Genomic DNA, 15,664 nt, shown 5'->3' on the forward strand with positions numbered 1-15,664 from the left:
GGCAGGTTGAGGACATGGGGGGCAAGGACCATTGTGTCCTGCTCTGTTTCACCTTGGACCTCCGCATGATCTAGCAGCGGTACAGGAACAGGGCTTGCTGCCCCAGTGCTATCCCTGTTCTGACTGGTCTGTTTTGATTGGTCAGTAGCCATGCCATTTGGATGAATATTTTGACTAATACTCCTAATCGTATCCATTTGTTAAAGCTGTTTTTTGGGGTTTTTTCTGGTTTTTTTGGCCACCCAGCTTGCAGGATCTTGGTTCCCCGACCAGGGATTGAACCCGGGGCCACGGCAGTGAAAGTGCTGAGTCCTAACCACTGGACCACCAGGGAATTCCCAAAATTGGTTTTAAAATTTAATTTCTACCAAAGCAAGAGTGCCCTGTTGGGAAATTCTGGTTTCAAGTTTTAGAAAAAAGTTTGCTTGATTTGGAATTAGATAAAAAATGCTTCATGGTTTTCATTCAGGCTCACCTATCTATGAAATAACGGATGCCTCTCTATGGCTGAACGGTGGAGAGACAGCTGCTGTTTTCTTGTTTCAGGCATATATGGATACTCTCCAGACACAGTGGAGCTGGATTCTTCAGATCACCAAATGCATTGATGTTCATCTCAAAGAAAATGCTGCCTACTTTCAGGTTTTTATACCTAGTAATCATTTAATTGTCTTTTGGGTCTTCACAGCTTCTCTTCCGAATGTGTTTGAAAAAGCACTGAAAACAATCTTCACACTATGGTGTGAAAACTATTTATTGGTTTTTAGTTTAGAGGAGCACAGATTGGTCACCAATCATTCAAGTAGCCTCTTGCTCTCAGATAAGTTAATGTACTTTCTGCTCAAATTCTTTCCTTTAACCACCTATCAGATAGACTCGTAGGGAAGATAATCCTTGAAGTTGAAATAGTAGGTGATGCTGCGTATTGAGTTGCTTTTAATTGACACGGGGTCACCCGCATCCTTAACAGTTTTTTGAAGAGGCCCAGTCGACGGAAGCCTACCTGAAGGGCCTTCAAGACTCCGTCAGGAAGAAGTACCTGTGTGACAAGAACATGCCCCTGCAGCGTCTGCTGGAGCAGATCAAGGTGCTAGAGGTACTGTCTCAGACCCAGGCCCTTCCCCGGGAATAAAACAAATGCGCCCACGGACTCAGTTCAGATTATCTGCGTTTGTATTGCTCTGTAGAGCCGCGAGTGCCCAAAGCTCAGGCAAGCATTGTCTTCATTTTCAGTGGTTTTTCTCAAAATACATTTCTTTGCACGATCAGCTGCTGTGGCACGTTACTTCTGCTTCAGTAGTTATGGGTGCTCAGAACAAAACCGGAGAGAGCACTGATGACTTAACATGAAAATCCCTTCGGAAAAGCGTACTTCACATGTTGTCGGCATAGCCTTTTTGCAAAGTGATGTTCTTTCCCGCCCACCTAATTCGTGGCTGTGTTGCCTCTGTAGCGGCTTCTTTTGAAAGGTACCTGTGGTCCCTGCAGACAGATGAATGGGTGGTTTTTTACAGCTAATGCAGCTACAGCGGTATCTAATTTGTAATGTCATGATAGCTATAGTAATGCCATTTGAAGGTCTTATCTCACTTTCAGAGATTATCTATGTTCGAGTATGATTTTATTTGCAATTGCAGCAAGAATGGGAGAAAATCCTTGAGAACAAGCGCCAGGTGCAGAACTTGGTAAACAAGTCCAAGAGGATTGTGCAGCTGAAACCTCGGAACCCGGACTACAAAAGCAATAAACCCATTATTGTCAGGGCTCTCTGTGACTACAAACAGGACCAGGTGTGTACTCGGCTAATCAGAATGCTGCCAAAGTTTTCCCTTTCTTTACGGATGCATTTTTGTCCAGGGCAGAATTTAATTTAGGTTTCAGTGAGCACCCTAGTAAATGTCTTTCTTTTGTATACAAAGTGGCAAGCTGTTGAAAAAATGCAGTGATTTTTGTTCTGAGTTGTATGATAGTTGCAAATAAGTAGGACAATAGTTATTTTTAAACTATTCTAATTCTGTTTTAAGGCTTAAGCCTTCTTTTCTTCCAATATGCAATTAGCATCTGTGATCCCTCTTTAAATTTCTGAAATATAAAAAAAAAAGAGACACGTGGTCATTATGCTGCATGTAAAGGGAATGTCATTGCAGATTTTATGCATTAAATGAGCCGCATCAGTTCTGTAGGCTCAGTGGTAAATACAAACATTTATATAGAAAGATGACTTGGTTTTAGTCATTATCTATGTAATTCCCTCTATTTTCTTATAAAAATTATGGAGGACTTAAGAAATAAAAATGTGATGAGTTGGTGAGATGGACATTATAAAACCAGGAGTTTATTCTACCATGCAGAAATGGTTTTAGAACTTGGGTGGAGAGAAGTAAGAAATCCAAAGGGAGACTGAGATACCTCCATGTCGAACTTGTTACATTTTAGTAGTTAAGATAGTTGGCATATTTTAAATACCCATTTTAAGAAGCTATATAGAGTTAATTTAGAAAAGAAGCTATTTAGATGCTGGAGTTAATTTAGGAAGTTATTTTTCTGGGGACCTGATACCAAAATTTTTTTGTTTTTATTTAACAATTTTAAGAGCAAATGAATGAGACAAGTGACTCCCACGCACTGAACTCTACGATATAAAACGCAAACTCACAAAAGTAGAAAAGCCAGGGGTTGAGTTTTTGCTTTCCAGAAGGATGGCTCACTTCACCGGGGGACTCCCCTGGCTGTCCCCTGGAAAGTCACTCTACCTAATTCCCTTCAGACACACCTTGTAGGCTCACCTGTCTTATTTAAAGCATCAGTCCTGTTGGGTTGTGTCCAGATCAGCTTCAACTGAGGCAAAAAATACTAAGAGCAAAGCTGAAACAGCACATCATCACTGCTGCTGCTTCTGTTCTTGAGCAAAAAGATAAAAACGTGGGCTCGTGGATAAAGCCAAAACACAGTGCTGCTTGCCTTGCAGAAAATCGTCCACAAAGGGGACGAGTGTATCCTGAAGGACAATAACGAACGGAGCAAGTGGCACGTGACTGGCCCGGGCGGCGTGGACATGCTCGTGCCCTCCGTGGGCCTCATCATTCCTCCGCCCAACACCCTGGCCGTGGACCTCTCAAGCAAGTACGTCTTGAACTTCCTTCTGGCCGTGACATGAACGCGGGTGGGGAGAAATAGGGCAGAGGCTGATACGAGACATACCGCTTCTTACTGCTGTCACCTTCCCCCAGAGGGGGACCCGGTGAAGGTCCCTTTGCCTTGTCTTGAGGTTTTCTGTTGCAGATACTGTGGTTGTCTTGGGAAGATGAAAAAGAATGTCTGACAGCAAAGGAGCTCATTCTGGCCATGCACTTTAAAGACGGTGTTTTGAAATTCTTCTGCGTTTTAGACCATCAGTAGTTTGGCCTGTAGCCACAAATACAAAATGCGCTTGGCATCAATATTTGGCCATCAGTAGGTGGCGCATTCATTTGACAGATTGTCTAGGGCACATTCTTCCAAACCTTTTATGATGGAAGTCTTCAGCCCGCTCAGGGTGGGGTGAGGGAACCCTGTGAGCCCGTGTCCAAGCTCCAGCAGGCGTCTGTGACCCGAGACCCATTTCTCACTGTTGCCTGCACGGCGCCAGACCTCCGTCAATTAAAAAGTTGTTGACAAACAACTCAACAACCACAAATTGTACTGCCTGTTTTGACCGAAATGATTCCAATGTATCGAAACCCATGTCGGTCATGGAGAATGTACTTTTGGGTATTAGTCTAAATCCATTGAAATGTTGAATGTTTTGCAAATGCTCCATTCACCCATTGCTCTGTTCTCCTTTGAGTTTTCTGTGCCCTTGGGGGAGCGTGGCCAGGTTTCCCGTTTGGGATGAACTTGGAGAGCCGGGCTAGCGTGCTTTTTCCCTCTGCACCTCCTAGGATCGAGCAGTACTACGAAGCCATCCTGGCCCTGTGGAACCAGCTCTACATCAACATGAAGAGCCTGGTGTCCTGGCACTACTGCATGATCGACATCGAGAAGATCAAGACCATGACCATCGCCAAGGTACGTCCTCAGGACCACCCGCTGCCTGGAGGGGCCCCCCAGCTGCTCCCTGACGTGCGGTTTCTACCAGGCAAACCTAGCTGTGCAGCTGATGCTTTTGTGTGTCAACACGAGAGTCGGCTGAGCCTTCCTTAGAGGTTCTAGTCCGTCCAACACAGGATGGGAGGGATTCACACCCGGCCGGTTAAGAGACAAACAGAAGTACTAATTAAAGTTACCGGACAAGCCAGAAGTCCCTGTGGGAAAGGCATGAGGTCCTGTGGTACTCAGGGTCCCACTCTCCTTAGATGTAATGGAAAGTGAGGGCATAGGTATTGACTGGATAGCACAGAAGTAAAAGGTGGGCGTTGAATTCTTGGAAGCATTAGTTACCCTAGATCAGTGGTTTTCAGGTAGTGGCCCAAGAATCCAGGTGAGGGAGTCCTTTGGGATGACAGGGACAGCAGGGAGGAGAGGGGCAGGGAATGGGTAAGTTGGGGGCTTCCCTTTACCCCTTTAACTCTTTTCAGTCAGAGCAGCTTTGCTGTGATCTGCTTGACATTTGGGGCTTCTGAGTCCTATTTCCTTTGAGGAAGAAAATTCCATAGGAAGAAGAAAATTGACAACCCACTGCTTTGGTTCTTAGGCGCAAGCTCTAAATCATCAGAGACCTTTTCTGCCTTAATGGGTCTTTGAGGGGCGTTGCCTCAAGCGCCACCAGAGTAGTGCATTTCCCAGGAAGCTTTCTTGGCCACGCTCTGGGGCCAAGAAACACTCCCCGCCTGGTTTATTTCCAGCTGAAAACGATGCGGCAGGAAGATTACCTGAAGACAATATCTGACCTTGAGTTACGCTACCAAGACTTCATCAGAGACAGCCAAGGCTCAGAGATGTTTGGAGATGATGACAAGAGGAAAATACAGACCCAGTTCACGGATGCCCAGAAACACTACCAGACCCTGGTCATACAGCTCCCCGGCTACCCACAGCAACAGACAGGTTGGTTTAGAGCCAGTCCTTCTTTGTAGCCACCATACATGCCGTTTTCAAAAGAAAGTACGTAGTTTGCCAAAAACTAGTTGCAGAATCACTCCTTTGAAAGATCGTATATCAAAAGTCATTGAGATGCTAGGTTTTCAGAACCAAATCAAAGGAAGTAGCGACACTTTCATGCAGCATGGATGTTTTCTTGAAGCCTTGCGCCCTTCTAGCCAAGAAGTCTCTGATTTTTGTTGTCCTAACATTTTTACAGTAACCACAACTGAAATCACTCATCTTGGTTCCTGCCAAGCTGTCAACCATAATAAAGTAACTGAAACCAACAGAGAAGATGACAAGCAGGAAATGTGCTTGCTGATGGAGCTCCAGAAGATTCGCAGGCAGATGGAGCTCTGTGAGAGCAAAATGACCCTTAAAAACATCCTTCTGGCAGATCAAGGGTCTTCGCACCACATCACAGTGAAGATAAGCGAGCTAAAGGTAGGTGTCCATTAATGTTTTGCTTGATTCTAGGTGTATTTATATTTAACTGTGAAGTAGTAAAAAAAAGACCTCCTGGTTTAAATATTTATAGGCAAGAAACCTTCATTTTCAAGAAAAGAGGCTTCTGGCACAATTTCCTTTTTTCTTTCCCATGCTGCCGAATCTGTGGAAAGATACCAGGCTGGGGATTCAACCACCTTTGCTGTTAGTTTGTGGGCCACTCAGTCCGGCTGCAGTGTTTTTCCTTTTCTGCAATGTAGTGCTTTGTAGATTTCGAAAGTTTTCACAAACATTCATTTGGCTTCTGCCTGAAACAACCTATGATGTGGGCTAGACAGGTAGAATGATCTTACTTGTAGACAGTAGGGGGTGGGGTAAGAGCTGCAAGGCATCGGCCGAGCTGGGACTGCAGCCCAGGCGTTTCAGTGTCAAGCTCAGTGATCTCTTCCGCTCAGCCAGGCCCGGGCACTGCGCTGGAATCTACGAGGTATATATTCTAAGGAAGAGGGTCACATTTACCCAGTGCTGGTAAGGCCTCCCTGATGAAGGACATGAAAGGTCAACTCTCACTTGAGTCGTTCACATTTCGTGGGCCTTTTGAGGACATGAATGACGGTGAGAAGCATACAGCTAAATCAGAAGCGCTTCCCTTCTTTTCGGACAGGGCTTACAGAATGATTCTCAAGCAATTGCTCAAGTTCTCAACCAGCTGAAGGACATGCTGGCTAACTTCAGAGGTTCGGAAAAATATTGCTATTTGCAGAATGAGGTATTCGGATTGTTTCAGAAACTGGAAAATATCAATGGTGTCACAGACGGCTACTTAAATAGGTAAACGCGACTGACACTGACCTCAGATATTTGGCTTTTCTCAAGCTTCGTTTTCTGAGACTTCATTTGCTTTATGTGCTGGTTGCTGGAGCTCTTGCCTTATGGGTTCTCTTTTCATTGGAGCCTCACTCACATTCTTCTGTGCTTTTGAGAGAGGGTCCTCCAGCCTAGGGTGCCAATCCCACTGTTCTGAACTCCACTGTCTCTTCCAGCCAAGGCATCCTCTAAAGGCCAGAACTTAGAATTCTTCCATTGATGCAAGATGGTGTTCTGAGTCATGAAAGAGGGAAAAAATGAGGGCTTCCCTGGTGGCGCAGTGGTTGAGAGTCTGCCTGCCGATGCAGGGGACGCGGGTTCGTGCCCCGGTCCGGGAGGATCCCGCGTGCTGTGGAGCGGCTGGGCCCGTGAGCCGTGGCCGCTGGGCCTGTGCGTCCGGAGCCTGTGCTCTGCAATGGGAGAGGCCACAACAGTGAGAGGCCCGTGTACCGCAGAAAAAAAAAAAAAAAAAGAAAGAAAAAAAAAAAAAGAAGGAAAAAATGTATTGCTCTGTAACTTATAAAATAAGCAGGGTAAATTTTTATCTGCTTTCATATTGTTCCCTTTTACGAAGAGTGGCGAGAGCCCGAGAGAGTTTCCAAGTCTAATTATGTCGCCGGCAATTTTATTTTTGCCTCTTTGGCACTCGACAGCTTGTGCGTGGTGAGAGCACTCCTGCAGGCCATCCTTCAGACGGAAGACATGCTGAAGGTTTACGAAGCCAAGCTTACTGAAGAGGAGACTGTTTGCCTAGATCTGGATAAAGTGGAAGCTTACCGCTGCGGACTGAAGGTAAGGAGAAGGGTTGAACAGCGAGCGGCCCGGCTTATGGGAAAGCATACAGGACTACTCAGTCCCCGGTGGTAGAGCCTCACTAAGTCTTCATGGGTTTGGAGGATTACTGGATTTCATTGGCCACACGTGGTTGACATCAGCCGTTATCTCTAGAGCACTGTTGTCCAGAGCGTGTTGGCAGGACCTACGTGAGAAAGTCCGTTTGTGGTGAGATTAGTCTGGGGAACGCGAGTTAACCACAGTTAAGCTGGTACTGTAGTACTTCTCAGAACCTTTAATAGGTTAATAGATTTTATAATTTTTCAGGAACGGAATGGAGTGTGATATGTAGCATTTCTCAAACTAATTTACACATCGAATCTTTTTTTTTTTTTTTTTAACCGAGTTGGCACAAGGAACTAGGTCACTGGCACAAATATAGGAGATGCAATCAGTAGATATATTTTCCTTGTGGTGTAGCATCAAGCGGGAATGCGGTTAATTTGTACTTTTTTTTCCTCCTGTGACAGAAAATTAAAAACGACTTGAACTTGAAGCAGTCCTTGTTGGCCACCATGAAGACAGAACTGCAGAAAGCCCAGCAGATCTACTGCCAGACTTCACAGCAGTATCCAATGTACGACCTGGACCTGGGCAAGTTCAGTGAAAAAGTCACACAGCTGACAGATCGCTGGCAAAGAATCGATAAACAGATAGACTACAGGTGTGCCAACCTCCTTCCATACTTTCTTTCATACTTTCTTACATTTGGTTGTTCCCAAGATAATGTCACTTGAAGTCATCACTGTAAAAAACAGTGGTTTTGTTTTGTGTGTAAGTTCAGCATCCTGGGAGCTCTCTTCACGCACTGGCTGTGGGCAGCTTTGTTGACAACAGGAAGAGAGTACATCCAGTGGCCGAGCTTGAACCAACCTGTGTCAGAGGCCCTTCAGGTTCTTAGGGAAATAATGGAAGCCATTGATCAAGTTCTTTTGTGCCCTGTAAACTCCTATTATGACTGTTGGAAGGAGTAGCTCCTTTGAGGGAGCATTTTCCAAGAGTTTGTGAAAATTAAATCTTACACAAAAGAAATGCCTTACTGCAAATGAGGGTTTAAAAACATCTCCTGAATCTTGCTTATCGTTTATTTTACGAGCAGTGCTTCTTAAAAACATCTCTATTGATATATAATTCACATGCCGTATAACCCACCCACCAAAAGTGTCCAAGTCACTGGTTTTTAGTATATTCAGAATGTGTAACCATCCCCACGATCTAAGTTAGAACATTTTCATCACCCTAAAAAAAACCCTCATATCCACTGGCAGTCCCTCCCCATTTCCTCCCAACCCTCCAGCCCCAAACCACCACCATTCTACTTGCTGTCTCTATAGATTTGCAAATTATTCTGGACATTTCCTATGAATAGAAAGATACAATATGTGAATGTTTTTTTTTCACTGAACATAATGTTTTCCAGGTTTATCCATGGTGTAGCACGTGTTAGTACTTCATTTCTTTTCATGACTGTATAATATTCCATTGTATGACTGTATCACATTGTGTTTATTCTTTCATCAACTGATGGACATTTGGGCTGCTCCCAGTTTTTGGCTACCGTGAAAAGTGTTGCTACAAACATTCATGTATAATTTTTTGTGTGGATGTATGTTTTCAGTTCTCTTGAGTATGTGCCAGGTGGAATTGCCGGGTCATGGGGTAACTCTGTGTTAAATACTTTTGCAGAGCAATAGCGATATTTAATAATTTTATTATCTCTGTTTGCCCCAGATTATGGAACCTGGAGAAACAAATCAAGCAACTGAGGAATTACCGTGATAACTATCAGACTTTCTGCAAATGGCTCTGTGATGCCAAACGCTGCCAGGATAACTTAGAATCCATGAAGTTTGGAGATTCCAGCATGGTCATGCGATTTTTGAATGAGCAGAAGGTATAAGGCAATTTGTCATTGCATAGATGTCACTGGGTGTAACCTGTGTTTTCCTCTGGTTTTCGTAGCAGTACTTAGGTTTAAAATGATAAATTTTTAAAAAACTTTATTGAAGTATAGTTGATTTACAGTGTTGTGTTAGTTTCAGGTGTACAGCACAGTGATTCAGTTATACATATATATACATTCTTTCTCATATTCTTTTCCATTATGGTTTATCACAGGATATTGAATATAGTTCCCTGTGCTACACACTAGGACCTTGTTGTTTGTCCATTCTGTGTATAATAGTTTCTGTCTGCTAACCCCAAACCTCCAGTCCATCCTTTCCCCCTGCCACCCTTGGCTACCACAAGTCTGTTCTTGCTGTCTGTGAGTCTGTTTCTGCTTCATAAATAAGTTTGTTTGTGTCATATTTTAGATTCCACAGATAAGTGATATTATATGGTATTTGTCTTTGTCTTTCTGACTTACTGCCCCTAGTATGATATTCTCTAGGTCCATCTGTGTTGCTGCGAATGGCATTATTTCACTCTTTTTTATGGCTGAGTAGTATTCCAGCTGTGTCTATATACCACATCTTCTTTATCCATTCATCTGTCAATGGACATTTAGGTTGTTTCCATTTCTTGGCTATTGTAAATACTGCCACTGTGAACATGGGGATGCATGTATCTTTTCATGAAATGATAAATAATTACTATTACTAGTCCATTTTATGAATGCTTAAATAGTGTCCAGAGGAAAAGCAATTGAGAAATTTACAAAGAAATGCAGTTGTGAACATGGAAATAATGTAACGACCGTCATAGTAAAGTATCTTTATAAATTGAGGTGATAGGACCAGAAGAGAGTGCCAGCCAGATAGTAACCTCTTAGATCATAAGAACTTGAAGATCTTTCTTCTATTTTCTGAATAGAAAACATGCTCATCTCCTAAGGTTTAACTGTGAAACTATGGGGTCTGAACATGTAGTCATAAACTGAGGGAAAAAAAAAACAAGTAACAGTGGTTAAAGAATGAAAAAAACATTTATTTTAAATATGTCTACACTTTAACATTTATAAATATTTCCTTTTCTGTATAGAACTTGCACAGTGATATAAGTAGCAAACGAGACAAATCAGAAGAAGTACAAAAACTCGCCGAACTTTGTGCAAATTCAATTAAGGTATGTACGTTTCACAAAGAATGTTGGTGTTTCATCAAGAATATTATTAACCATGTTTGCTTCGGCAGCACATATATTAAAACGAATGATACAGAGATTATTAGCCTGCCCTTGTGCAGGGATGACATGCAAATTCATGAAGTGTTCCATACTTTTTTTAATAAAAGAATGTTATCAACTACATTATTTTCGGATTCACTTTAAAGATTACAGACTTCTTGAGGACAACGTTTATGGTTTTTATATAATCTCTCGTGAACAAACTGTAAATGCTGTTATCCATTAGCTTGAATTGATTATACATTAGCAATATCTACGGGAATGGGCCGGTCTTCATCCTTTAGACTGGTGGTGTGTGCAGAGATCTCCATTTTGCATATAAAGTGGTGCTGCTTGGTTTAATAATGTCATATGATGCTTGGACACTAGCAGCACGTGATGGCCTTTGGGGTTGGACATTAGAAGTACAGCTTGGTGATTTAAAGCTTGGGAACTGTAGCCATCAGTGACTCCTTTTAAGTCAATTAAGTATGTTTTTCTGAAACATTATTATTCTGCAGGATTATGAACTGCAGCTGGCGTCATACACCTCAGGACTGGAAACTCTACTGAACATACCTATCAAGAGAACCATCATTCAGTCTCCTTCTGGGATGATTCTGCAAGAGGTAGATATGTCATTACCCATCTCTTAGAGCTCACCCCTCCCTCTGCATCTTCTCTTTTCCCTGTCTTTCCTACCCTCCCTGAATTCATCTCTTGCCATAGGGTATCCATTCAAAAAGGTTTAATAGGTTATCCTCTCTCTAGTGTAAGTCATCAGCATAATGCATTTTAGGGAATGATCAATGAGAAGTCTGGGTCTATTGCTCATACATTAGAATCTTTGCAGAAACTGGGCTTAAATTCTGGGTTTAGTGAGGGGGACATTTAAAGAGTGGAAAATATCCAGTCGATTTCTAAAAGACAACTTCTTCTCAAAGGTGTCAGAGAACATCACCCATCAGATGGTTTAGGGGGAACACCTGGAGTGGTGAGGATGAAGTGTAAGGTTTTTGGCCCTTTGTTTTATTGTACTTTATTCTTTTATTGGGTTTCGGAATTAGCACAGGTGAAAGAAGGGAATTCACTCCTTAAAATATAATTTCACTATTGGATTGTTTTAGAAAACAGTTGGGCAGCTCGCGTAGGACTTCTTTTGAACGCAATGCCTTTGATTTTTCCTTGCACTTCTTTTCTCCAAGGCGGCAGAGATGCATGCTCGGTACATAGAACTTCTTACAAGGTCTGCAGACTATTACAGATTCTTAAGTGAGATGCTGAAGAGTTTGGAAGATCTGAAGGTAATTTACTTATTTCCTTGGAGGATCAAAAAAGAAAATAGAATGGAACTTAATTATTACTGCCTCGTTATAACATGAATTTGGACATACTCATTGGCAAAAGTGTATTTCCTCTAAACAGTTAGTATGATATAGTTTATTCATAAATCAGGTGTCAGTCCTATTCTCCAGTACACTGCTCGGAATGCACTCAGGTAGTATTTTCAAAATTATAGCTATTTTTCCTTGCCGTAACCCCCAGTAATTTCATTTAATGTTTGGTCAAGGAATTTGCTTTCTTTCTCTCTTGGTGTTAAATTAAGAAGAACATCCAGGACTGGCTGGATTTGAATTTTCCATGTCGAGTGGCTGTTTAATTTACTCCTCATTTCTAATATTCGAATTGAGTTTATATGGAAACTTACTTGATACCTGGAAATAAAGGAAACATAATTTAGGAGATCATAAGCTTTTGGTCTTGGAAGAAATTCCCTCATTCACAGATGAGGAAGCTGAAACTCAGAGAGGGTAGATCCCTTACTAAGATCACGCAAGCAGTTGACGGAAGAATTATGACAAGAATACAGATGTCTTGAATTTTTTGTCTAGTAGCTTTTGCCTTGTATCAGTGTCTACATGTGTGCTCGTGTGTGCGTGCTTGTCTGTGTGTGTGCAGGTGTGTAACAGGAAATGAGAAAGCACGTTGGTCTTGGGGGGAGGAAGTACCACTTCTTTCTTATGATGTGAGGCATCTTTCTTTCAACACGCTTTCTGATTTCCCTTCCACAGCTGAAAAATACCAAGATCGAAGTTTTGGAAGAGGAGCTCAGGCTGGCCCGAGACGCCAACTCTGAAAACTGCAGTAAGAACAAATTCCTGGATCAGAACCTGCAGAAATACCAGGCGGAGTGTTCCCAGTTCAAAGCAAAGCTCGTGAGCCTGGAGGAGCTGAAGAGACAGGCTGAGCTGGATGGCAAGTCAGCCAAGCAAAATCTAGACAAGTGCTACAGCCAAATCAAAGAGCTCAATGAGAAGATCACCCGGCTGACTTACGAGATCGAGCATGAAAAGCGAAGCAGGAAAACCGTGGAAGACAGGTTTGATCAACAGAAGAACGAATATGACCAGCTGCAGAAAGCGAGGCAGAGCGAGAAGGAGAGCCTCAGCTGGCAGAAAATAGAGTCTGAGAAAGCCATCAAGGAGAAGGAGTTCGAGATAGAGAGGTTGAGGGTTCTTCTGCAGGAGGAGGGTACCCGGAAGAGAGAATATGAAAATGAGCTGGCAAAGGTAAGAAACCACTATAATGAGGAGATGAGTAATTTAAGGAACAAGTATGAAACAGAGATTAACATCACAAAGACTACCATCAAGGAGATATCCATGCAAAAAGAGGATGATTCCAAAAATTTCCAAAACAAGCTCGATAGATGCATGAAGGAGAATCGAGATCTGAAGGCTGAGATTGTCCGGCTCACCGACAGCGTCCTGCAGACCACGGAGCAGCGGAGGCGGGCAGAAGAGGATGCCCTGCAGCAGAAGGCCTGTGGCTCCGAGATGCTGCAGAAGAAGCAGCATCTGGAGATGGAGCTGAAGCAGGTCATCCAGCAGCGCTCCGAGGACAGCGCCAGGCACAAGCAGTCCCTGGAGGAGGCTGCCAAGACCATCCAGGACAAAAACAAGGAGATCGAAAGACTCAAAGCTGAGTTTCAGCAGGAGGCCAAGCACCGTCGGGAATATGAGAATGAACTGGCTAAGGTAAGGAGCAATTACGATGAGGAAATCATCAGCTTAAAGAACCAGTTCGAGACGGAGATCAACATCACCAAGACGACCATCCACCAGCTCACCCTGAAGAAGGAGGAGGACACCAGCGGCTACCGAGCCCAGATAGACAACCTCACCAGGGAAAACCGGAGCCTCTCGGAAGAAGTAACAAAGCTGAAGAACGCTCTAGCCCAGACCACGGAGAACCTCAGGAGGGTCGAAGAGAACGTCCAGCAGCAAAAGGCCGCGGGCTTGGAGATGTCGCAGCGGAAACAGCAGCTGGAGGTGGAGCTGAAGCAGGTCACGCAGGTGCGGATGGAAGAGAGCACACGGTACCGGCAGTCTCTGGATGATGCCGCCAAGACGATCCAGGATAAAAACAAGGAGATAGAGAGGCTAAAGCAGCTGACAGAGACGGAAGCAAAGCAGCGGAAGTGTCTGGAGGATGAGAAGGCCAAGTGGCAGAGGGCACAGTGTGAGCTGCAGAAGGCCTACAGCAGTGCCACGGAGACAGTCAGCAAACTGAAGGTGCAGGAACAGGAGCTGATATGCCTGAGGACGGACTACGAGCGGGTGTCCCAGGAGAGGGCCGTCAGGGACCAGGACATCGCCCGCTGCCAGAGCTCCCTGAAGGAGCTGCAGCTGCAGAAGCAGAAGGCAGAGGAGGAGCTGGTGTGGCTGAAGCGGGCGGCCTCCGAGGACTCCTGCAGGAGGAAGAAGCTAGAGGAGGAGCTGGAGACCCTGCGGGCGTCCCTGAAGGAGCAGGCGATCCAGGTCACCAGCCTGACCCAGCAGCTGGAGCAGGTGTCCATCGTCAAACAGAGGAGTGAGGACGAGCTGCAGCAGCAGCGGGACGTGCTGGACGGCCACCTGCGGGAGAAGCAGAGGACCCAGGACGAGCTGCGCAGGCTGGCCTCCCAGGTCGAGGCCCTGCAGCAGCAGCTGCTGCAGGAGCGGGAGAACGCCAGGCAGGCGCATGTGCGGAGCGAGCATCTCCAGAAGGCTGTTGAGGACAAGAGCAGGAGCCTGAACGAGAGCAGGCTTGAAATCGAGAGGCTGCAGTCGCTGACTGAGAACCTCACCAAGGAGCACCTGCTGCTTGAGGGGGAACTGCGGAACCTCCGGCTGGAGTACGATGACCTCCAGCAGGGCCGCAGCGAGGCTGAGCATGACAAAAACGCCACTATCTTGGAGCTCCGGAGCCAGCTGCAGATCAGCAACACCCGGACCCTGGAGCTGCAGGGCCTGATTAATGATTTACAGAGAGAGAGGGGAAATTTGAGACAGGAAATTGAGAAATTCCAAAAGCAGGCATTAGAGGTATTCACAAATATTTGATCGCCGCTTCACTTCCTCTCAACTAACTCCCTCCACGGTCCTCCCAGCTGGGCTGTGCTCTTGCTGCTGGGCTGGATGCTTGCATACGTCTCGCTTTTCTTTTTGATGCTGTGCTGCTGTCTGTCCTAATCCAGACGCTACTTCAGGGTCATTTCAGTGCCATTTGCCCTTCTCTTCTACTCCCACAGCGAGTGCCCGTCCCTGTGTAACCCGCACTTGGCTCTGCTCTTCCAACTTTGGCTGGGGTGTGACATCTGAGCTCACTTCCTCTCAGTGTTCCACTCTGTCTTCTAGAAGGTGGCTCTTTGTGAGCTGTGACGTAACGTTTGTAACTGAAGTTTTCCTAAATAAAAGCCACATTAAATGGGTTTTCTGTGCAGTTTGAAAATCGCTTTCTTGCTTGCTTCTGTGATTTTTCTGCATGCGTTATTCTCTGCTCTTTCCATCGTGGCCCTAATATGTTTCTTTTTGTTTGACTTTTCTTCTTTTAACCCCTAATTAAAACACTCAACCTCTTGAACTTCTAGTACGTTTGACTTCTGTAGACAATATTTGTGTGGGGCTGGGTGAGGGGTGTGCGTACGTCTGTAGATTTGTATTGCTTTATTAAACATGTGAGTATAGCTGTAACAGGTGAAGTGTAGGTACAGCAGGTGGGATAACCTGGAATAAAACTCCCCATATCTGTTCAAACCATAATTACTATTAAGAGTAAGCCAGGTCTACAGCTGCTCCTTTTTCCTTCTGTGGAAAAATATAGAAAGTACAGAAGCCATTTATCAAAGTGGCAACATGTATCTACAGAATTTTTTTCAGGAACTTGTAAGATAACAAAATTAACAGTGTGCTCAAGGAAAAGAAAAGGGCCGATAAGTAAATATACTTTTTTTAAAAATATAGGAAAAGAAGTTAAATGATAATGGCCCTGTGATATGATCACATCATTATTTTTTCCCATTTCTTTC

General features: G+C 44.3%; 1 protein-coding gene and 1 non-coding gene across 6 annotated transcripts in view; both read left to right on the top strand.

Annotated features, from left to right (window-relative positions):
* Positions 1-15,664, top strand: part of DSP (desmoplakin) — a 99,030-nt gene that overhangs the window by 79,428 nt on the left and 3,938 nt on the right. For 4 of the 5 annotated variants that reach the window (XM_067751945.1, XM_067751946.1, XM_067751944.1 and 1 more), the window contains 15 exons: positions 547-642; positions 971-1,096; positions 1,638-1,790; positions 2,969-3,123; positions 3,921-4,047; positions 4,824-5,025; positions 5,279-5,505; positions 6,173-6,339; positions 7,029-7,167; positions 7,680-7,873; positions 8,941-9,103; positions 10,192-10,275; positions 10,836-10,943; positions 11,520-11,618; positions 12,387-14,681. In XM_067751945.1, the coding sequence (XP_067608046.1) occupies positions 547-642; positions 971-1,096; positions 1,638-1,790; positions 2,969-3,123; positions 3,921-4,047; positions 4,824-5,025; positions 5,279-5,505; positions 6,173-6,339; positions 7,029-7,167; positions 7,680-7,873; positions 8,941-9,103; positions 10,192-10,275; positions 10,836-10,943; positions 11,520-11,618; positions 12,387-14,681 (4,335 nt within the window). The remainder of the gene's footprint in view (positions 1-546; positions 643-970; positions 1,097-1,637; positions 1,791-2,968; positions 3,124-3,920; positions 4,048-4,823; positions 5,026-5,278; positions 5,506-6,172; positions 6,340-7,028; positions 7,168-7,679; positions 7,874-8,940; positions 9,104-10,191; positions 10,276-10,835; positions 10,944-11,519; positions 11,619-12,386; positions 14,682-15,664) is intronic. The other variant, XM_067751948.1, reaches the window with a different exon arrangement.
* On the top strand, positions 10,330-10,431 carry LOC137233163 (U6 spliceosomal RNA). The gene has a single exon (XR_010947333.1). It is a non-coding gene; the product is annotated as a U6 spliceosomal RNA (small nuclear RNA).

The sequence above is a fragment of the Pseudorca crassidens genome, chromosome 10 (assembly GCF_039906515.1).
Source record: "Pseudorca crassidens isolate mPseCra1 chromosome 10, mPseCra1.hap1, whole genome shotgun sequence".
Lineage (NCBI taxonomy): Eukaryota > Metazoa > Chordata > Mammalia > Artiodactyla > Delphinidae > Pseudorca > Pseudorca crassidens.